Here is a 24,711-nt window from a genome sequence, read left to right as displayed (position 1 = left end):
TAGCACTCAGGTAGGACCATTTAAAAGAGAAGACTGGGGATGGGAATGCAGTCTGCCTAGCAAGCTCAAGGCTGAGTTCAATGCACACCAAAGCTCTATTTAAAAAAAAAAAAAAGGTTGGGCAGGCAGAGCACTATGGAGTAAGTTCCAGGACAACTAAGACTACACACAGAGAAACCCTGTTTGGAAAGAGAGAGAGAGAGAGGGAGAGAGAGGAGAGAGAGGAGAGAGAGGAGAGAGAGAGAGAGAGAGAGAGAGAGAGAGAGAGAGAGAGAGAGAGAGAGAGAGAGAGAGAGAGAGAGAGAGAGAGAGAGAGAGAGAGAGAGAGAGAGAGAGAGAGGGACGGAAAGAAAGGAGGGAGGGGGGAGGGAAGGGAGGAAAGATTACGATGCTATCAACAGACCTAGATCCCCATATCTTTCCCATACTGATAGATAGCACCTGAAGCCCCAGCTCTGTAAAACGGGAAGATTAGTTCCTTCACTGAGGATAAAGCACTGAGGTTTGGTAGGCTAAGTGACCTTACAGATTGAATGCTAAGACTCTGTAGCCTGGCAGAGTCATTATGGCACACTCAGGATATTTAGAGGCTTTTAAAAAAGAATAAAAGCAGTTCAAGAAAAAAAGACATGGCTTAAAAACAAAATAAAAGACCATAGAAATCATCTGATTTTAAGAACAGAAAAACAAAACCAAGCCCTCCCTCCAACAAAAGCCACAATGACCTGAGAGATGATTTTAAAAGGCGTGATTAGAGTTTTAGGAAAGGAAATGTAATGGGCAGGGGGAAAAGTAAAGATTAAGGACCAAACCCAAATTTGAGAAAAATAATCAAGATTCCAGAAGCTACACAAGCTGCAAGTCAGGTAAGTATGAGAAAAAATGAAGGGCAGGGAGGCTGCAGAGAAGCGCCACCCAACAGAGCTCTCTGCACTATCCGGTCTCAAACTAGAATCCACACCTGCCTTTATCTGTAGTGGAGGAATTGAGATGTTTACCTAATTTTATTTCATTTCAATTCATATAACCGTGTGTAGGCTAATGGCTAGTGTATTAAACAGTACAACCAAAGAGGGTTGGAGATATAGTTCCATCGCACAGAACTGAGCATGCCACAAGTTCCTCAGTTCGATTACCAACATTACCACCTCCCAAACACAACAACAAACAACATGGCAGAGGAGTAAGAAAATAGCAACTATCCTTCACAATATGTGTATTTTGCCAATTTAAATAAATAGTAACAGTAAAACCAAACCGAGGAGAAATGGATGTAGCTCAGTGGCAGAATGGTTACCTAGTATACATGAGGCTCTGCATATGATCCCCGTTGGGTGTCCTCCTTAATCACTGTCTATTATGGTTGGAATATTAAATATTCCCAGCTGCTGGTTCAGTTGGGGTGATCTGTGGAACTTTTAGGAGGTGGAGTTTTGCTAGAATAAGCAGGTTACTAGGCTGGACACTGAGGCTGTGTGTATGGCCCTCCCTCACTTTCTGTTCACTCTGCTTCCCGATGTAAGGTGACCAGCTAGCTTCCTGCTCTTCCCTGCCTGCTACCATGTCCTTCCCGACAGAATGGACTATATCTTGCAGGAACTATAAGCCAAAGTGAATGCTCCCCTGTTAGTTGCTTTTGTTAGGGTTTTTTGTCACATCAGTGAGAAAGTAACTACAACATCTATATGTTCTTTTTTTTTTTTTTGGTGAGACGGTGTCTCACTATATAATCCTAACAGCCCTGGAACTTTCTCATGAAGACCAGGCTAGCCTCCACCTGCCTCTGGTTCCTAAGTGTTGGGATTAAAAGATTACACCATTATGTCTGGTTTCAACTTACTTTGTGAGACAGGATCTGTCACTGATTGGCTACCATGGATTGCTAGCCTGCCACTGAGATCCTCCTTTCACTGGAATTACTGGCACTTGTTGCCATGCCCAGGTCCTTATGGTTGTGCAGCAAGCACTTTACCCAGTGAACCATTTTCTTAGCCTTATTATTACCCTACTATGTTGTTGTCTTTTTTTAAAGAAACTTTTTGTTTTGAAGATATATGACAAAATACACCCAGATGGTGACAGTAATGTCTGGGATTGCTTTAGCATGATGAAGTAGTCTGTGGACAGGATAGGGATTCTATAAGCTTTAACCGGTAAAGTACAGGGCATGGAACATGATGAAAAATTTTAAATGATTCTTAACCTAGAGTTTATACAAACATGCTAAACAAGTGTGAAGACAACAACAGAGATACGTAAAGAAACAGGTAAAACGTTAGTGCAGAAGAGGTGGCGCAGTGGTTAAGAGTATGGCTGCTCTTCCAGAAGACCTGGGTTCAATTTCTGGCTCCCATGTAGTAACTTACAACTGTCTGAAATTCCAGAACGTCCAACATCCTCTTCTGACACTGCACACATGGCACAGATATACACACAGGCAAAACACTCATACATATTAAAAAAAAAAAAAGATGGTGTCTCCAAAAATGTATTTCCCTCATCTCAGGAAGATCTATTTCATCAAAATGAAAGAATAAACCAAAACCATGAAACTAAAATGGGAAGCGCACATGGAGGAGATGAGGGAGGTGCTGCAGGGGGTCAGGATGGCAGCTTGCAGTCTGCACAGGGACAGGTTTTAAAAACTTCAGAAGAGACTTCAAGAAAGGTGAGCGGATAAGACTATGGTGGAGAATATGAACTACATCCATAACACTTTGGACTGAAACTGTGCTTAAGAACATAAAAGAAGCCATTAAACTGTCGATTTATAAGAAGTTTTATGGGGAAAAATTGCACCTTACTCTATGGCTCAACATAACTAGGCATTATAATAACAATAACCACTGACTTAAGCAAACTTCAAGGTGACTTTCGGGAAAATGGGGATGTGGGAAGTAAACATGTAGATGATGACAGCAAGAGAGAGAGGAACTCCTAAAACGCAGAAGTTGGAATAGAGAATGCTTTATTTATAGAGGCAAATAGCAAAAGGATCAGTTAGAAGAGGCAAAAGAGGTTGCTTTTGTAGAGGAGAATGGGGGTCCACACTGGAGAGAGAAGGCTGAGGTCTCAGTTTTTCCTGTAGAATTAGCTTTTGTTTTTTAGAGACAAGAGTCTCACACTTTAGCCCAATCATTTATTTAGCTAATCTGAAGCTCACTATGTAGAGCCCAGGCTAGCCTTATGCTTGCTGTAATATCCTTGCCTAAGGCTTACTAGTGCTGAGGTTAGAGACATCATGTTCAACCCAGATGATCCTTTAACCTACACTTACATAACCCTACTAAAAAGTATCTTGAAAGAATGACACTATCAATATTCCCAGCTACAGCACAGTGAAAAAGGAAGCCATGTAGTCATGGGAACTCTAAGGCATGTCATAGCTCCATTGTCTCTGTGTAGGCTTTGACTTGAAGAAGCAGTTACTTGCCAGTGAGTATACTGAGAAAATGTTTCTAAGCAACTAAAACATGTGGAATGAAAAACAATGACACTGGAGTCAATTAAACACATTTAGAGAAAATTATTTAGACACTTGTTAAGGTTTTTGTTTTATTTAAATAGAGGGAATAATCTTTTCTTTTTTAGGATATAATTATCTGATATAAATAAACTCAAAAGAATTCCACAGTGGGGCAAATTTTACTCCATATACTATTTATAAGGTGTGTGTGTGTGTGTGTGTGTGTGTGTGTGTGTGTGTTGCTGTGGATCAAACCTAGAGTTTTACACATAGTAGGCAAGAACTCACCCTCAAAAAAGCAGTAAAATCATCCTAGGTTCAAATCTCTACTAGAGATTTCACTCTGTATCTGTTGGTAGAATAACTGACTTTCTACTTTAAGAAGTAATTGGGGCTGGGGAGACAGCTCAATCAGTAAAGCACTTCCTTTGCAAGCAGAGGTTTTGGTGAGCAGAAACCATTAAAACAAAAACATGTATGGTGTCAAATGCTTTTAATATCAGCAGTGGGAAGACAGGCAAAGACAGGCAGATCCTAGGATTCGCGGTCACCTAGCTTAGCCTGCTTGGTGACTCTGGGCCAACAAGAGAGTATGTCCTAAAATGAGGTGCTCTCCTGAGGAAAATGACACCAGGGGTTCACACACACACACACACACACACACACACACACACACACACACACACACACACACACACACACACACACACACACACACACACACACACACACGAGAGAGAGAGAGAGAGAGAGAGAGAGAGAGAGAGAGAGAGAGAGAGAGAGAGAGAGAGAGAGAGAGAGAGAGAGAGAGAGAGAGAGAGAAGCAGACAGGGGAGATGGCTCAGTTGGTAAAATGTGTGGTGTCGAAGTCTGACCATTTGAGTTTGATCCTCAGCAGCCACATAAGAAAGCCAGCTATGTCCAGCTGTTGGTGGCGTACACCTTTAATTCCAGCACTCGGGAGGCAGAGGCAGAGGCAGCAGGATCTCTGTGAGTTCAAGGTCAGCCTGGTCTACAGAGTGAGTGCCAGAATAGGCTCCAAGCTACACAGAGAAACCCTATCTCAGAAAACAAAAAACAAAAACAAGCCAGCTATGGTGGCATGTATCTGTAACTCCAGCACTCTGAAAGCAAAGAAGGTAGACACCTGGAGCTCATCAGGCAACCAGACCAGCTGAATCACAAACTCTATGTGAATCCTGTCTCAAAACACAAGGTAGATGTCAACCACTGGCATCCATACCCACACATACACACGTATGCATATATGGACCCAGCATACACAAATACATGTGAAGAAATGGTATCTTCTTAACTTATACTATTTCATACTACAACAAATGGTAGCTTAATGAGTTTTGTTTTTCAAGACAGGGTTTCTCTGTATTGTTTTGGAGGCTGTCCTGGAACTTGCTCTGTAGACCAGGCTGGCCTCGAACTCACAGAGATCCGACTGCCTCTGCCTCCCGTGTGCTGGGATTAAAGGCGTGCGCCACCAACGCCGGGCCGCTTAATGAGTATTTTAATGAAAAACTTTTGTAACAGTATTATAGTAAGTTTGGGCTATTTGGTCTAATCTTAAGTTAATTTTAACTCTACTTGTTCACATGAGGACAAGAGCAGAATGGAAGATAAATTCTGCAGTCCCTCACTCCCATCAGCAGACATTAATACAATTTCCAGAAGATGAAAGCTTTTCTCTTTTCAAGGTTTTATTTATCTTTACTACTGAGAAGTGCAAATTAATAAGAGAGTCACAATTATGCTATCCCTGAGAGAAAAGAGAGCTTGAAGAATCAGTAGTTACTGGAGATGGAATTGGGGGTAGCACAGATTGTGCTTGCTACGCAAGTGACAGGTCCAATCTTTAGACACAGTCTTTTACAGACTGTTTTTTACAACAGCAGATGTGTAAAAAATAACTTATTAATCCCAATATTGTATTAGTACCTTCAAGGGAGGGCTTTAGATTTAAGGCCCACCTTCTTTTAGGAGGGTTCCTATCTGGGATTCAGTAAATTAGAAATGCAAATAGGAAAGTAAACTAACATTCCTTTATTTTCTTTTAGGCACTGAATGCTTGCCCTAGTTTCTGTGACCCAAATATCCTTCCTACTCCTGAAGGAAGGCATTCATGCATGCATGCTGACTGTCCTAGACATCATGCTTGAGGCTTAATGGGCCAATGGAAGGCTAGACTCCAAGAAAGAGAGCAGATGCATATCTGGGTTAGTTACTTGAAGACTGTGAGCTGGAAACACCCTTAACACATTACTTTCCTCATAGTAACAGCCAATTCTATCTACGGAGTAACCCTTGTTTTCTTCTTCTAGTCTCAGCCAAGTTATATTCTGACTCACTTGTCTACTCTGAAAAATTCTTACTCAGTGCTAAGAAAAGCAACAATTAGCCACTGTGGCAACAAGGTAGTCGGTGAACTGGCAGACAATTATGCCGATGTCTTTACTACTGAAGAATATTTAGTTCAAAGTTCAACATAATAGCTGTTTTATCAACAGTAGTCACATCTCACATCAGTATTTCTAGAAAACTGAGCAATGTGATCCATCTGTCTGGACTGGAAAGTGCATAGCTAATATTTTTCTTTCACCATATTAAACATTTCAGTCTCCTTCAAATTATTCTGTTGTTTCAATTTCTAGGCAGGGATAACAATCCTCCACTAAGACTTAAGCCTGCCACAGGGCATCTTCTTCCTTTTCTCCTTTCATTTTTGATCCAGTGTGAGCTCACTATCGACATATTTTCTTCTCAGGTGGGAGCCTTTCTGTTTTTCCTAATAATTTATTTTGATTTGATTTGCATTGGTGTTTTACCTGCATGAATGTGTGAGGGTGTCAGATCTTGAAGTTACAGACAGTTGTTAGCTGTTATGTGGTTGCTGGGAATTGAACCTGGGTTCTCTGGAAGAGCAGTCAGTGCTCTTAACCACTGAGCCATCTCTCCAGCCCAGTCTTCTTTAAAAAAAGTTTTATTACTTTCATGTGTATTTGCCTGTATTTCATGATTGGGTACCATGTGTGCAGTTCCCAGAAGCCAGAAGAGAGTGTCAGATCCCTTGGAACTGTAGTCACAGGTGGTTGTGAGTTGCATGTGGGTGCTGGCAACTGAATCTGGTCCTCAGTTAAATGTAGCCTGTAGCACAAAAAAATAAAAGACCTAGAAACTGATATTGGGGTTCAAATTTTAAGTGGAAGATTAGAAAAGCAAAGTAGAGGGCCGCTAGCTCTTCCCACTATCTCAGGCTGAATGGGCTCATCCTGCTGCCTCTCTTCAGTGTGACTGGAGAATCCTGAGACTGAATGTCCTCCTATCCTCAATGTGGCTGGAGAATGAATGAATGACTGAAACTGACTACTAAAGACCCCGCTCCTATCTTTTATAACCCTCTAGTGCTGGGATTAAAGGCGTGGGATCCCAGGTGCTCAGATCATCTTTATGTGAACTGTTACTCTTTAGGACTAGATCAATCTTGTGTAGATCTGGGTGGCCTTGGACTCACAGAGATTTGTCTACCTCTTAATCCTGAGTCACAGGATTAAAGGTGTGTACCACCACCTCCTAGCTTCTGGCTGCTGGGATTAAAGGTGTGTGCCTGTGGCTGACTTTGCTTTCTGAATCCTCAGGCAAGCTTTAATAAATCATAAATAATATATCACCACAGCAGCCAGTGCTCTTAACTGCTGAGTCACGTCTCCAGTTTCCTCAGCTGGAAATCTTAAACCAGGTATAGTGCTGCTTATCTATAACCCTGCACTTAGAGGAGGTAGAACCTGGAGGACCAAGTTCAAAGTCATTCTCAGCCAAATTAAGATAATCAAAACTCTCAAAAAATAAACTAAATGTTTATTGAATAAGTAACTCTCTAAGTCATTGCATAGCTTATTTTTGTTTGTTTATTTAAAAAAAATTAAAACTCTTCACCATAGAGTTACTTCAAACTATTTTGTTACCAACTTTATGATAAGGAAAGAGGTTTTCCTTAGAGGTTTCATACTGGGAGGATGGGTCTTTTGTATGTTGGAGCTGAGACTGGGAATGGCCTAGTGGTGAGGTCACTGGGAACACTGGCCCTTCAAGACATCACAGTAGTTCCTGTGAGAGCCTGTCTAGGTTGTGGAAAAGTTGTTTTTGTTTTATGAGACAGGGTTTCTCTGTATTGTTTTGGAGGTTGTCAGTCCAGCCCAGCCTTGAACTCACGGCGATCCGCCTGCCTCTGCCTCCTGAGTGCTGGGATTAAAGGCGTGCGCCGCCACCACCCGGCTGGAAGAGTAAGTTTTTATTTAAAAAAAAATCACTGTCTCTGCTTCTCCTTTGCTTCGCCTGTTGCCACTGTGACTTTTCCCTGTAACTAGTCACCTGCCATGATTCTGTGCATGATAAAAGGAAGCCAGAGTGCTCCACCAGATTGATTAAATGCTGACACTAAGCTCTTACAGCTGCCAAACTGTGAGCTAAAGTCTCTACATGTATGTGGGTATTTTGTCACACCAATGGAGAATGGGTGACTACAGATAGATCACTTTACACATAAAGGGAAAACAGCAAGATATTAACAAACACTCTGCAAGTGAAGGAAAACTCTGACCTGCAAGTTATTCAGAGGTTCCATCTTCATGACTGGGCCCAAGGTGTTGAGAGGCAGAGAGACATCAATGCTCTGGTTTGGCATCAATGGAGTATGGATAGCCAAGGGGGTGCTCGGAATGACACCAAAACTAGAGAGAGGAGGAAGAACACCCATACATTAGTCAAGAGGCAGGGTTCACACACTCACAGGTTTCCATGGCTTTACCACAATGAAATCACTTTTAAGACAACTAAATGGAAGGAAACAGAGTGCTCAGCTGGCCTGCTCCTACACTGGATATGCTATGACTTCTATTTCCATTATATGGACTTGAAAAAGGAGACATTGGTCATGGGCAGGATCAATTGCTAAAGCTGTAATTCTGAAAGATTCTTTTGTGTATCAGTTGCTGGAGGGACATGACTTTTGTAAAACTGAAAATAGACTCTTCTCTCCTATAATACATGCTAACACCAGAGTTTCCCTTCTCTACGCTCTTCTCAACACCCCAATACTTTCCCTCTCCCCTATAGTGATCCCCCACTCCCATTTCCCTCCAGAAAAAGAATAGGCCTCCAAGAGACAACAGCCAAACTAAGACACAGTAAGACAAGGCAAAAACCCTTCTATTGAGGTTGGACAAGGCAACCCAATAAGAGGAAAAGAGTCCCAAGAGCAGGCAAAAAGAGTCAGAGACACACCTGCTCCTACGATTATGAGTCCCACGAAAACACAGAGCTAACAGCCATAACAGAGGACCTGGTCCAGACCTGTGCAGGTCCCATGTTTGCTACTTCAGTTTCTGTGAACCCATTATGAGCAAGCATTGCTTAGTTCATTCAATGGGCCATGTTCTCCTGGAGGCACAGATTTGATAAGCATCTCTCTCTTTCAGAAGAAGATTCAAGAATCACCTTTGTGAGTAATCTTAGCACTTGAGAGGCTAGGACAGGAGGATCACAAGGAATATTCACTTTGTAAAGCAAAGTATGAAACATTAGTGTTATGTCACTAGTTTAATATCCTGTCTGGTCAATACAGAGGGTAATGGCATACTCTGCTTTTTTTGTTCCAGATGGATGAGTTTCCACTACCAGTAGCACTGATGAAGGGTACCTTTTCTTTGCCAGTATTTGCCATTTTCCTGATAGCCATTCTGATTGGATGAGACAGACTCTCAAGATGGTTTTAATTTACTTTTCCCCAATGGCTAAGAACATTAAACAGTTTTACATTAACATTTTTTTCACTATGTTTCTTCTTTGGAGAACTGTATGTTCGGTAGCTCATTTATTGATTAGGGTTTTTTGTTTGTTTGGTTGGTTTGGTTTAGTTTAGTTTAGTTTGGTTTTGTGAGACAAGGTTTCACATTAGCCAGACTGGCTCTGAAGTCACTATATAGCCAAGGATGAACTTGAACTCCTGATTCTCCCTGCCTCTCTGCCTTCTGAGTATTGGGATCATAGGCTTGTGTCACTGTGCCCTGATTTGACTGCAAGATTTATTTTCAAAAACTATTTTGGCTGGGTGTGATGGCACATGTCTTGAATCCCAGCACTCAGGAACAGAGGTAGGTGGATCTCTGAGTTTGAGGCCAGTCTGGACTTTAGGGTAAGTTCCAGGACAACCAGGGTTACACAGGGGAATCCTGTCTCAAAAAATTCAAACAATGACAACAACAAAAATCATTTTGCTTCTTCCCTGTCCCGCCCGTGTGTGTGTGTGTGTGTGTGTGTGTGTGTGTGTGTGTGTGTGTGTGTGTGTGTGTGTGTGTGTGTATGCTAGGTGAGTGTTCTACCACTGAGCTATACCTCAAGTCCATAATTTCACCCTTGTTTTCCAGAATTGAAGCTGACAATTGAACAGACTTACAGAACAAAGCTTCCTCTACACTCAGGATTTGCCAGTTGGAGCTTTTACCCCCTGCAGAATAGAGATTTCTCTTACTCAGTATAAAGCACATGACTACTCAACAACAAACCCAGGATGTGTGCTTCTTACCTATTCTTGTTGAACTGGATGGCAAAGTCCGTCATATGCTGCAGGGCTTTGTTGGTGAAGTTCATTTCCATATAGATGTGCCCTTGGCGGTGAGTGAATGTGCCCGAGATCTCTAAGCCTTTAGCCTTTACTGCAGGTAGCCAGACCTGACAAAACAGCACAAAGCCCAGAATGGAAGATTTACCTCCATGCTGCTTCTTTCCCAACATATGAAAAGAGATCCACCCCCCTTGGAAATTATGGTGATTTTTAGACAACAAATTCTAAGTCTGTATGAAAGGCTCTTAATAAAGTAGTATTTTTTGAATTTTGAGATCATGCTCAATTATTTAAGAGCCAATTTAAAATAAAAGTCCATGAGCAATTGGCATTTTTTCTATCATCTGTTCAAACACGTATACAAGTAAAAAGTATTCTGGTAAGTATCATGTTTGTTAGACTGGAAAAAAACTTAAAGGGAAGAAATTGGATCTATTAATGAAGATAGCATAACTGTAATCTTTCAAGACATTTCCAACATTACCAGTACCCCATTAGGGGTAAAGACCATATGTTATGTTATATTTAAATCTATTCCCATTTCTGACAAACAGTTAACACCTCAGATGTTACTTAGATGCTTTTCTATATATAATTGGTTATGTATCCTTGGCCCCAGAATTTGTAATATTTCTGATTCATACTACTTTAAAAAGTCAGGAAGTTTATGAGCTGTTACGACCCTTAGCTAGAGAGTTTATGAGCCATGAATAATCATAATTTATCCAGCCACACTGAAAAGAGAAAATATAAACATATTTCATTTATGAGAAGGTTAAAAAAAGTCAAAAAACAAACACCCAGTTGATTTCTGGGGTAAGGTAGAATATGGGAGACTTGGTACTCTTTATGATTTGTTGGCAGTAATCTGACACCACCTTTTCAGAGAGCAGATTGGTAATGTCTATTTTAAAATGTGACATAATGAAGCCAATTGCAAAGTTGTCCTATAGATACTCTACAAAAACATACAAGGATGTTCTCTGCAACATCACAACAAAGAATGAAGAAAGCACCAGGTAGTAACATAAATGTCCATTAACAGGAGAATAATTAATAAACTAATTTATCAATCTGGAGAATAATTAATAAACTAATTTATCAATCTAGTAAATACAGCCATTCAGCAGATTATGATAACTACAAAACTATGTAAAGTAGCAAATCCTGGTGCCAGCATTTTCAAAGGATATAATATATAGGAATATGCATAGTTTTTCCTTTTTGTTTTAAAGTGACTATGTAAGGGGAAATGGGGATAAGAAAAGGCTTAATATTCTGTCTTAGACCTGTAAATTATTTCAATTGGCCATTTTTAGATATAATTTTTACACTGATAACTGAGTACATTAAATAACTTTTTAAATTAATCTTTCTTTTTTCTTTCTTTCCTTTCTTTTCAAGACAGTGTTTTTCTGTGTAGCCCTGGATGGCCTGGAACTTAAAGATTCGTCTGCCTCTGCTTCCCAAATGCTGAGATTAAAGGCATACACCACCACTGCCTAGCAAGAGTAACTTTAAAAAAAAAATGTTAGTTTTTAAGTTTATTAACTTTATTATTTTATATGTATGTATTTTGCCTACATGTATGTCTGTCTGTGCACCATGTATGTGTCTGGTACCCTCAAAGGTCAGAACACGATGTTGGATCTCTCAGGACTTGTGAGCCACTATACAGTTGTTGGGAATCAAACCCAGGTCTTCTATGAGAGCAACAAGTACTCACTGAGCCAACTCTCTAGCCCCTTAGATACTGTCTGAAGTGCAAAGTCCAACACAGTAGACCTTACAACAAACCTACAAAGCCACGTTAAAACAGTATGGCTCAATTCTGAGTCTATTTTTGGTTGTGCTATACAATGGCTGTATATACAAGTAATGATTCTCCGCAGACAACCAGTGTAAACTGCTACAGCAAGATTCCTTGTGAAGAATTAGATGGGGAAAGGAAGAAATCAGGGATGCTGGTCCTTAGAAAGATAAGGCTATACTCACATTGGCTGGCAAGTACCTCTCTCAAGAGCCTAAATGAAACTTCAATTTACAGAGTTTCCCATTTTAAATTTATATCTGAGCAACATCAAGCAAGACTGAGACTGGGAGAGTCCTAAAACACATAGCTAAGAAAGAACACGGGAGCTTGCCGGACGTTGGTGGTGTACACCTTTAATCCCAGCACTTGGGAGGCAGAGGCAGGAGGTTATCTGTGAGTTTGAGGCCAGCCTGGTCTACAGAGCGAGTTCCAGGACAGCCTCCAAAACAATACAGAGAAACCCTGTCTTGAAAGAACAAAAAACAAAAAAAAAAAAACAAACCGAAGCTGAACACAATGGCTGTAACAGAATTACACTGCTAAGTTGGCATGCCCTATGTTTGCAAAAAGGGGACTGTATGAGTGAGGGCTGCCTTGTCTCATACTCAAGCATTTCCATCAAGTGTCCCCTAAAACTCCTTGTCCTAGGTCAGGTTGGCCTTCTTCCTCTCTAATAGGAGAACAGCAAACAGCTCAGGATATTTAAAACACTGCGTCTTTGAGAACCTGCGTCTTTGAGAATGGACAGAAGACAAACTATTTCCAACAGATGTTACTATTGTCTCTCCCATGAGCTAAAAGTACCCGCTTTGGGAATCAGAAGTTAGAAACTCATCTAGAGTTTCCCTGCTTGCCTGGAGATCTCACTCCAGAACTCTAGCTTCACTATTTCAGTCAATTCTGCAGTTGTGAGCGCCTGGCTTGATGATTCCTTATGCTAGTTCTCCTAACTGGGTTCCCCAGTTGTTTCCACAGAGGCCTGTAAGTACCTGATGTGATGATGCTCTGCTGTCTATCTGTTCTTCCACTCCTGCCTGCTACATACCTAATAAATTAACTCATTGGAAACCATGGCTATCATAGATCATTCTCTGTATAAAACAGTGGCAAACCGCTATAGTTCTAGCACCTAGGAGCTGATGCAAAAGACCATGAGTTTGAGCTTGGGCCACAAAAGAAAAGAGGTATACTAAAACCCATGAAAATAAAATTTGAGGAATTGTACCCTAGAATCTACATATAGTACCCAATGACAAAGGGAAATGAAAAGAAAGGGGAAAAATGTCACTTTCTCCATTGTGTGTATATCTATATGTGCCAGGTTTTTATCAGATACACCTTAATGCTGACAAATTAGATGTCTCTAAACATGAGCCCCAAACTCAGTATTTAATATTTCCAATTTTAAGTCTAATGGTGTTTCCTATGGTTAAGTTCATCATAGATCCTCCAGTACAAGAGCTATGCCCCTGTGTTAGTGGAAGTAACACTTGCTAGAAGTAATCTAGGGTTTGTCCACTGAGAAAGTATTGTTCATTCTACTTACGGCCTTAGGAGCCACATATCCACCAGGCGCCATGCCTATCCCCGTGGAAAGCTCAAACAGGTCATTCAGACCGCTGCTGACCACAGCAGGAGTAGGTGAAGGAGCGAAGGTTGCAGGCACCGATGACGGGATGAAGGACTGTCCTACCTTTGGGGAAAAAAGGAAAAGAGGTGAGAAAGAATAGATTAATTGTCCTTAAAATGTTATGTATTTTAACAGCATTGGCAAATCAATTAGAAAACACTGCAGTTACAATATTTGTAAGAATCCAATCAGCATCTTGTTTCAATTACATTTCTTTCACCAATGATAAATATACACATGCTTTAAAAGCTTTGTCAAGACACAGTACTAGGCAGGATGCAAGAACACAGTGATCCAAGATTTTGTCTTGTTTGTTTCCAATTTTAGCTTCCACGATTCTGTGCAAAAGGCCTACAGGTACAATAACAAAAGAAGAGTTTGTGTCTATAGAACAAGGAAGAAACATCTGACTTTTAAATAGCAGTTCCATTTCCACTTGAGTTGGGCCAAGTCTTACTTCCCATTTGGGTGTTAATATCTAGCAGGAAGCTCTCCTGCAGGAGATGATATTCACACCCCATAGGAACACATCTCTGAGGAAAATGCCTCTGTGAATCCAGAAAACTCACTCAAGTTCCTTCTGGACACCAGGGTCTAAAAGCATTCTGCAATTAAGATGGCAGGGTCCATTTCCTTCAGCTCTTCAATGTCAGAAACACAAAGATCTCTACAGGTACCACAGCATCAGTCCCTAAAGAAGTCCCTAGACCACATGTGGTATGTGACCCCAAGTAACCCTGCACTCTCTCTACCCTCATGCACTGCTACCAAGCTTGTGAGGTGTGCAGTGCTGGAGAGCAGTGATGACTGCTCCCATGACATGTGTGTGAAGGAAAGCATCAATCAAGACAGAGCTTCCCATGGCGAAAAAAACAGATGGCACTTACTGCCGGACTTCCTCCAATGCCCCCGCCAAGGTCACTGCCAAGCTGAAAGAGAGAAAGGAGAGAGAGGAGAGAGAGGTAGAGTTCATTTAGCTAAGTACTAGATGCCCATATAGATTCTGTAAATTGCTCTACCAAGTCATTGGAAATACATGCCATTTGACTAGTCTCCCAAAGCCAAAGGAATTCTAGATCGCCAAGAAACATGTTCTAACAGATCCAAGTGGTGGTAATGAAAGAGTGTGAGCATTTAGCAAAAACTTGGAAAATGGAGCTGGGACATCATAGGGATGTTTCAGATCCAATTTTCTACCCCAACTCATTGGCACAAATCCAAACAAGATTTAGTGTTGGTATACTCTAAAGAGCTCTAAGGTCAAGCAGCATTATTTTTCCTTTACAAAGAAATTTAAGGTGGGGGAGGAAAGCAAAGAAAGACTAGAAATGCTTTAACCTACAAAACCTGCTGCCTCACTGAGATGATAAGAACCAAACCAGTATTGAGTTGCAATTTCAAGCTTCAAAAATTACCAGTGGAACATAAAAGGTTTTCAGCTCTTTGGGGGAAAAACAGCTAGTACAGAAAGACAGGCATGCATTGCCCCAAACCTCCCACAGTCGGTGCCTCTAAGGAGAGATGCTGTAATTTATAGGGAGTCTGTCATTTTAAAGAGGCAAAGTAGAGAACTAGACTAATTGGTTAGCTGACAGGAAGACAATTCCATAGGTTCTTAGTCTTGCTGCTTTCCCCTCAGGGCTCTATAACATACAAATTCACCCTAAAGGCAGTTGTGTCTTCCATGACAATACCAATAAAAAACAAAAACAAAAAAAAATGGAGCTGTTTAGCTGGACTCTCTGTGTGTCTCTCCCTCATCTCCTCTCTCTCTCTCTCTGTCTCTCTCCCTCTCATTTATAAAGCTAAAACTTCTTTGTGGGGTGATGTTTGCAGTCCTATATTTGCTTCCTCCTTAGCTCTCATTGTATCTACAACCCTCTGTGAATCATCAAATGGTTTGTCCTAAAAACAGACTAAAAGTCTAAAAGTACTGCAATATTTTTGTTTCGTAGTAATAATTTAGAAATCATTGTGTTGTGGTTGTAGTAAAAACAAAATTAGACTGCATCTTTATTATTTGGGAACAATGACTTATGAACTATAGTATATAAAACGACATTGTCAAAACCCAAAATTGAATCTATGCTCAAAAATAGCGAGGCCTATGACAAAATTTTGTTTCGTTTAAGATAGAAAATAACACTAGCAGGTGCTTTAGTCAAGCCAACATTTCTAGAATGTTGTTCTCACAGGTCACTTAATGGTGTCATTGGATGAAGCCAGATACTTAACCAAATAAAAAGGTCATTGCAACCAACCACTTGAGTAACTGAAACGGTGCCAAAGACATTGCACATCTCTTCTCCCTGGTTCTAGAATGATACATATCTGTAGCATGATGCCTGAAAAGCATGGCATTCTCTTTATTCAGACAGGCAAATATATAACATTTATTGCATGCAAGGCATGAAAAGATGCCAAGCTAGACCACAGATTAATCAGGGCATGCTTTACAGACTGGCAGGAGAAAGAAAACACAATGCAAACCTGTACAGATAACTAAGCAGAAAAGGACATTTTGGAGGAACAATCTCCCTCTACCTAGAGGATAATGAAGTGAAGATTCAAAGGCATGGTAAAGCAGAATTTTCAAAATGCAAATGGGGATAAGTCATTTCTTAACAGCATCCCCAAAGGCTGAGAACACAGGGCAGATACATGCTTTGTTGTTAAAAGTTGAACCAAAAAAAGCTTGCAAAAGCCATGTAACTTGAAACACATCTTTTAATTTTCCTGTTAACAAAAATCTGGTGTTTTCTGAGATTAACATTCGAACTTTTAAATAGTATTAATAACTACTTTAGTTATATGCCAGTAACCATGACTACTTTCAGCCTTACACACAAAACAAATCAACCATCTGTGTGTGCACATAAGCTTTAAAAGCTGCTACTGTCAGTCTCATCCTCAGAGACAATGATTTACTTATCTGAGGTGTCATCTGGGCATTTGAAATAGCTCTGCTAGTTCATTCTAATGTACATTCATCCAGGGTTGAAAATACCACAGTAGAGAATAATTAGGAGTCAGACAAGATGTTAAAAAAATGACTTTAGAGCTGACTTCTATATAAAACGAGAAGTCAGAATGTGAGTAGAAAGAGAAACCCTTTCTAAGGGAGGAAAGGAAAGCCAAATACAAAAACCGGTGGAAAGGGCTCTACAAAGCATCTCATTTGTCCTAATGCAGATGTGGTTTATCATTTCCTAATAGGCTAACCCTCCTTTCCCCAAACCACTCCCTCTTCTGGCCAAGTTTGCAACCCAAGCTTGAAAGACAGAATTCTGTATCAAACTGCTTGGCATATGTGAGAAGGAAAAAACATACTTAAAAAGGCGTGTGTCAGTGGTGCATGCCTTTAATCCCAGCACTTGGGAGGCAGAGGCAGGCAGATCTCTGAGTTTGAGGCCAGCCTGGTCTACAGAGCAAGTTCCAGGACAGCCTCCAAAACAATACAGAGAAACCCTGTCTTGAAAAACAACAACAACAAAAAAGAAGTGATAGTTTTACCAAATATTCAATAAAACACTCACAGAAGAGGCTATTGGTGACATTTAGACTAAAGGAAATAAAGCCTGCTAGCTTGGATTTGAAACGTCCCTCACAAGCTCATATATTTGCACATTTAGTCCCTAGTTACTGGTGTTTGGAGGCTGTGGAAACTTGGGGGCACAGGCACAGGCCACTAGAGAAGGCCTTGAGGGTTATACCAGCCATTTCCAGTTCTGCTTTCTGCTTCTTGATCTATCAAGACGGAGGAACTCTACGATGCACTCCAGCTGCTAATAACTCTGTGTTTTCCTGGCCATGATGGACTAAACAGGGATTTTATATATCCCAGTGATGAGAGAAGCAGCTAACACAAATCCCATTTGTAGTTTTTCTTTTGAGACAAGATCTCACTAATGTAGCCCTTGGTGGCCTGGGACTCATTATATGGACCACACTGACCTTGAATTATAGTGATCTTCCTGTCTCTGCCTCCCAAGTGTAGTAATTAAAGGTGTATACCACCATGTCTAGCCCATTTAAATTTCTTTCCTTAAGATTTTATTCTCACCTTTGAATATTATTAGAATATTAGCTGGAAAAGATCTAAGCACAGTCTTTCCCCATGCTACTGACCAATGTTATTTGAAACCACAGAAGAAAACGATCCTGGGGTTTGCAGAGATGGTTCAGTGGGCACTGGCTGTTCTTTCAGAAAACAAGGATTCAATCCCAAGCATCCACATGATGACTCACAATTGTAATTCCAATCCTAGGGGATCTGACACCCTCTTCCAGGCATGCATATGGTGCATAGACATACATGAGGGCAAAATACCCATATACATAAAAATAAATATATCTTAAAAGAAAATAAAAACAATCTTGATGATCCCTTTTTTATATTACAATCCACCGAGAACCAAGAACACATATTCATCTAGAATCTGACACATATAAGGTCCAAAAGATATGAGATATACAGTCAGAAATACAAAGGTTAACTTAATTGTGTTATACCCAGAGTAAAGGAAAAGCACAAACTTCAATGCTACCCAGCTAGTAAAACTAGATTGTAGCTTATTCAGGCTTTATTTGGAATCTTCCTCTTGACTACAAAAGAGTCCAAGGGAATTTATTCTCCTCTTTAAGAATATGGCGAAGTGGTAGCAAAATGTTCACAGTGAGAGGCAGTGACTAATAAAGAGAGATCAGCAAGGATGGAAGCAGCCCAATGTGTGGTCTTATCTATCCACCACACTGACAAATGTAATGAAGCAGATAAGCAAGAAAAATGCCTAGAAAAGTTATTATACATTGGCTTTAATGAGACATTAGTTATCTCAGTTCAGCTGCTGGTATGAGGTTCATCTGGTAGGGAGTACTCTGAGAGCTCATACTCATCAGGACCCTCCACTACATCAATCACACCAGGACCTATCAAATTCAGGGTTCTATCTGTTATCCAGTGAGCTATGAAAGCCTGGAGTGAGAAGGAACTGGTGTCCCAACCTTAGGTATCCAGACACTGTTGGTTTGTTGTTGTTTTCCTGGACAAGGGTTCTCTGTATGTAGCCCTGGCTGTCTTGAAATTGTCTTTCTAGACCAGGCTGGCCTTGAACTCACAGATCAGCCTGCCTCTGCCTCCCTCATGCTGGGATTAAAGGCGTGTGCCACCACTGTTCAATACTATTTTGTTGTTGTTGTTTTGTTTTTCGAGACAGGGTTTCTCTGTATTGCTTTGGAGCCTGTCCTGGAACTCACTCTGTAGACCAGGCTGGCTTTGAACTCACAAAGATCCACCTGCCTCTGCTTCCTGAGTGCTGGGTTTAAAGGTATGTGCCACTGCCCAGCACTCTTATGCTTTTTCTTAGATGTCCAGATTCTGAGCTTTGAATGGTCCATATTTCACATCCTATCATTTCAAGGATTGTCTTACTGTCTTACCAAGGTTGTTTTTCTCCATGAAGAAAATAATGTCAACTACAGGACAATTAAATCAGAATACAGGAAGAAGGAAGGAGAGGTGTCAGCCTCAGAAGGGGTAGGGGAGTGGTTTCTTTTTTGTTTTTTGAAGCAGGGCCTTGCTATATATCCCAGGATAGTCTGAAACTGATAATCCCCTGCCTCAGACCCCTGCATCCTGGGACCCCAGGCATGAGCCAGCAAATATGGCTATGGAAAGAACATTTCAAACGCTGAAAACTTTCATTCTATTCCACAACCTAAACCACAGGAGTTGTTGCTATTCAAGGTACTAAGAAGAGAATTAACATTTGGCTACTGTCAAAGAGTGGTCACTCCACCATGTCTACATAATACTTAATGAGAGGACTGGAGTTAACGTTGGATTACACAGTAATAGGTCACTGCAGAACTAATCCAGGAGCTGAACACAAAACAGTGACTCCATGATGACCACTGTAGCATACAAGCTGAACAGATTTAGGTCCATTACATGAGTTCTGCAGCAGAACCAGGCAAGGCCAAAAATCTGAAACACATGTAAGCTCCAGATGATCTCTAGACAGTAAAAAGGGAAATGTCAGCTCTGCTTGAATGGCCTCATACTATAAAAGAGTAACACAGAGAACTGAAGAAGGAAATTCTATTAAAGAACAAATCTGCCCAACTCTAAGGAAAAAGAAAAGCATGACAAAAGACTATTAAGGGACAGCCACTGATTTAAAGGAAAAAATTCCACACACTATTAGTAACTGGGTTCAGGTTAGCCTCCCTTTGTGGCCAGTCCAGAGCACATCTACCTGTTTCTAAAACTGTGGAGCTGTCTAGGTACCTGAAGGTATTTTAACCACAGAAGCAGACTTTATAAGCTCAGACATTTCTACACTTCAGTCTAGACTCTCATCTCTCATGTGATGCTTTCTAGAAATCACTGAAGGGAAGTGACTCTAAGGAATGCACCAACTCATATAGTTAGGTAGTAGTTCTATTCTTCAGGAGTCTAGAATAATATAGAACAAGATACAACGATTCCCATCATAAAGAAATCTGTAAGGTGAAAATATGGTTTTAGCTGCTGGGTAGAAAATAGATCTTTCAAATCTATGCAGAGAAGTAACATAAAAACATAACCAGTGAAATAGACAAGGCAATTCTGTGTGCATGTAATAAGCCAAGAAACAAATGAGGACTAAGAACACAGATTCATCTTCCTTAAAGGGGAAAGCAGGGAGTTGTATCAGACCACTTCCTGATAAGGAATTTAAAAGTTCCCTTGAAGTCCACTCTAGGACATACAAGTCAGGCGGAAGCTGTATACTGAATACAGTAAGTCACAGGAGAAACTGCGCTCTGCCCCACTGCTCTGCAAGCAGTACTCCATTTCTCCCCCCAGTAGAGGACAGGCTGCCAAGAAGGGTTTTGCTCACAACTCTATTCTCAGTACCTGGAACAGAATCTGATAATATCGTAAGCATTCAACATGTATTTATTAAGTTAATCAAAGTTCTAGTGACCAGGTAAGTACAGCTACTGGCAATAGTTCTTAGGAGTCAACTTTGCAATGAATCATTTTATTGGACAGAAGTCAATAAACTCTACTGACCCAGAACACATTGTCAACACCAATACTGTCAATATATATGAAAAGAATCAACTGGGGGAAATGAACTCTCCAGACCAATGCCTTGCTTGAAAGGTACTATCTTATGGTTTTGTTTATCTATGTTTGTTTTTGAGACAGAATGCTGATACGTGGGTAAGGATGGCCATTTATTTGCTAGTATAGCACAAGCTAGCCTCAAATCAATGACCTTCCTACCTCAGTCAGCTTCACCCAGGTTCCACACCCATCACTGTATGGTTTTGGTAGTAGAAGATTGCTTTCATGTCATTTAACTGTTTGGAAGGCACCTATATTTTATCATGAATCACTGCCAAGTAGAGGAGGAGGTGGGATTATGCATTTACCTGAAAGAGTGATAAGTCAATGAACTTACCCAGTTTTTCTTTTCACACATGAATACAGTCCTTTAATTCTCTAATGTTCACGTACCTTCTAATGACACTTTAGCCTAAAGGCACAGGACACAGGACATAGGAGAAGCAGCACAGAGAAAAGCGAGCCCATGTTTTGTATTAAAGAGTCAAGTAATTTACAATCAGTGTCCTAACATGTCAGTTTGTTCTGTGCCTTCATTAATCACCATTAAGCAATACTGACATTGCAAAATGATAAATCAGTCATGTTCATCCTGCAGCTTCAAATGAACACTCACTGTCCTGTGTACTCCACTGGACATTATCAAAGTTAGGGGCAACCAACTCTACTCTGGAACACAAATTTTGAACCACACAGTGAAATACAGGGTCATGAAAATTTTGGAAACAGTAAAGGTTTCTTTCTGAATATGCAATGACCATATTAATTAATTAATTCAAAATCAAATGTGTAAAGAATCACTTCTCAGCCATGCTGTACCATGTGACTTCACTTTAGCTTTGGTTCTGAACAAGCAGGCAATACCCGCACTTTTACTGCCATGGTGTCATGCCCCTTCACAGCAACAACACTGTTCAGAGGGCCCAGCTCACATTGGATGGTACTACTTGCTATGAACTGTACAAAGCTTTCTGCTCCTATTGGAACATCACAGATAAATTATGGACAACAAACTTTTAACATTCTTTTAACATTTTCCCGACTTTTTTTTTTTTACCATGAAAGTATCAAATTAGTGTATCTATATTGTGTTGCAATATTTGACTTTCAAAATTGCTGTTTTGAATTGCTGCATTGAGATCTATTTTAAAAAATAAATCATTAAATGAACTTTGACTTGGAATTAGGACAGAATTTCCAACAATGGAGAGGCCTTATATATACTTCTGCCATTTTTATACTATGTATTTATGAGAAAACAACATTCTAAGCATAACTATAAATATAATTATCAACTCTGAAAAATGTTAAATCTAAAGTATTAAATATTCAATCAAGAGTAATTTTATGTAAAAATAAACAATATACATCTTATTAGTATGCATATTTGCTTTGATCATTAATAAACAGTGAAATTGGAGCTGGACAGGTGTCAGCAGTTAAGAACAACTGTTGCTCTACCAGAGGACCCAGGTTTGGAATCCAGCACCTATATGTCTGCCTATAACCATGTCTAACTCCAGTCCTCCATGTGATCCACTGCCCTCTTCTGGCCTCACAAGGTGCTGACAATGTATATGATGTGGCCCACACATGGGGTTTGTTTTTGTTTGGGTCTGTCTGTCTGTCTGTCTGCCTGTCTGTCTGTCTGTCTATTTTATGTGCATTGGTATTTTACCATGGGGGTTGTGTCTCCTGGAACCAGAGTTACAGACAGTTGTGAGCTGACAGTTGGTGCTGGGAAATAAACCCAGGTCCTCTGAAAGAGCAGTCAGGGCTTTTAACCGCTGAGCCATCTCTCCAGCCCCTTACACTATTTTATTTAAGTATATACTGAGGGTTGCATAAAAATTTCTTTGGTGAAAGGGGATCTTGAAAGGAAATCATTTAAGCGCTATTCCAGAAAAATGGTAATTACAAACAAACCAGAGGAATCACAAAATGGTGATAAATTTTGAAGATTAGAAATTATACAAGTCCTAGCATAAGGGTTAACAGTAAATAATTGGTAAATTTATTCTAAATTGCCTGCTATGGTTTGGGTAAGTCTCCCCAAATAGTCCATGTTTTAAAGATTGGTCCAAAAAAAAGACTCTGGTGGATTATGGGAAGCAGCAAAAATTCAAAGGGTGGATCTTATGAGAAGGGAGTTGCTCATTAAAAGAGAGGCTCTGAATAGGAAGGTTCCCTGGTAACCATCCTCATGCTTTACTTCCCAGCCATGAAGTGAGTGATGTCAGTTACCATGAACCCTTGCTATACTGTGTCATCTCATTATAGGTCCTGTCTCTGCAGTCCCAATCTGGTACTTGAGTCCTACAGGATTCCTGAAGAGAAGCTGGTTTTCAGTCTATACTGGAATCTTGAAGAAGCAGGATTTTATACCAACAGGGTAGATGAACTTGCCAGAAAGTGTGAGGGCAAACAGGAAAAAGCAAAGCCTCCTTCTTTCATGTCCTTTTGTGGGCTGCATCAGATAATGTGGTCCGGATTTAGGGTAGGTTATCCTGCTTCTAATAATCAAATTAAGAAAAATCTCCACAGACATGCCCAGCAGCTTGGATTTTGGTTAATTCCAGATGACAATTACCCTTCATGGGTCTAAACATACATGATTTGAAGCCACCAAAACTATGAGTCAAAATAAGCCCTTTTTCTCAGCACATATGGATTATCCTGGGTTTTGCTTACAGTGACAAAGGTGACTAGCAAACTGAGGCTAGCCCTTAATTAAATCTCTGCATTGACAAAAAGGAGTTTCAGAAGCTACACTGAAAAATGTAATGGGTAAATGGGACAAGAACTTACAAAGATCTCTGTGGTGGTTTGAATAGGTATGGCTCCCATAGACTCATGTGTTTGATTGTTTGGCCCAAAGGGAGTGGCACATTAGGAGGTATGGCCTTATTGGAGGAAGTGTGTCACTGTGGGAGCAGGCTTTGAAGTCCCATATACTCAAGATATACCTAGTGTGACACGTAAGTCTCCTTCTGCTGCCTGTAGATCAAGATATACAACTCTCAGCTCCTTCTCCAACACCATTGTCTGCCTGCATGACATGTTTCCCATCATGATGATAATGGACTAAACTTCTGAACTGTAATCCAGCCCGAATTAAATGTTTTCCTTTATAAGAACTGTTGTGGGGCTGGAGAGATGGCTGAGAGGTTAAGAGAACTGTTTGCTCTTCTAGAGGCTCTGAGTTCAATTCCCAGCAACCACATGGTGGCTCCCAACCATCTATAATGAGAGCTGGTGCCCTCTTCTGGCATGTAGGCATATACGCTGGCAGAACATTGTATACATAATAATATTAAAAAAAAAAAAAAAGAACTGTTGTGAGCATGGTGTCCTCTACAGCAATAGAAACCCTAACTAAGACAATCTCTCCACACAATAAATTTAAAACTCAGATCTTAAATCACTGCAAAGGAGAAATGACAATGCAAAACTAGAACTTATACAGAATTTCCTGTGGGATAAGCACTCAAAACCATTAATAAAGTAGCACATGACAAACAAACACAAGTTAAAGAACGGCAGGGAACAGCGTGGGAGTGGAGGCTTTGAAAAGCATACACTAGAGTTAGGGAAATGCAGCTTCTCCTAGATGTTTCACTCCCTCCAGCTAAGGACAGAAAACTTCTCTAGTATGAAGTTCTTCCTCAGCAGAAAAGGCACTTGGAATAATGTTTTCTTCATATTTTTGATACACAATAATACCATTTAAATAGAATAACACACAACACCTTGGATGAACAAAAGACCAATTTAGTCAAGGCCTCTGTTGACAGATTAAAAGTAAAGGCAACAAATAATTGAGATTCAATGGTTACTTCCATAGACCCCATAGGTATTAGATTCTTGTGTATAATATAACACATAGACAAGAGTTACACACATGGACCTCAGGTCATCTCCTACACTATACCAAACAAGAAGGTTATGCACTGTGAGAAACATTGTACCTAACCCAGAACAGGCAATTTTATAGACTGATCAGCAATAGTAATAATATGCAGGGCTTCAATACAAACAAATGTAAAAGTCAAGG

General features: G+C 40.3%; 1 protein-coding gene across 5 annotated transcripts in view; it reads right to left on the bottom strand.

Moving 5' to 3' along the window:
* The window catches only part of Ap2b1 (adaptor related protein complex 2 subunit beta 1), a 110,829-nt gene that overhangs the window by 29,941 nt on the left and 56,177 nt on the right, over positions 1-24,711 (bottom strand). For 4 of the 5 annotated variants that reach the window (XR_001196888.3, XR_001196889.3, XM_013118342.3 and 1 more), the window contains exons 15-18: positions 14,428-14,469; positions 13,457-13,603; positions 10,059-10,204; positions 8,076-8,205 (exon numbers count right to left, since the gene is read on the bottom strand). Coding sequence is in view for 3 of the 5 variants with exons in the window: in XM_013118342.3 (XP_012973796.1) it covers positions 8,076-8,205; positions 10,059-10,204; positions 13,457-13,603; positions 14,428-14,469 (465 nt within the window). In the remaining 2 variants the exon portion in view is untranslated. The remainder of the gene's footprint in view (positions 1-8,075; positions 8,206-10,058; positions 10,205-13,456; positions 13,604-14,427; positions 14,470-24,711) is intronic. The other variant, XM_005076941.4, reaches the window with a different exon arrangement.

The sequence above is a fragment of the Mesocricetus auratus genome, unplaced genomic scaffold (assembly GCF_017639785.1).
Source record: "Mesocricetus auratus isolate SY011 unplaced genomic scaffold, BCM_Maur_2.0 Super-Scaffold_100007, whole genome shotgun sequence".
In the NCBI taxonomy this organism is placed as follows: domain Eukaryota; kingdom Metazoa; phylum Chordata; class Mammalia; order Rodentia; family Cricetidae; genus Mesocricetus; species Mesocricetus auratus.
This window is presented reverse-complemented; position numbering and strand designations above follow the sequence as displayed.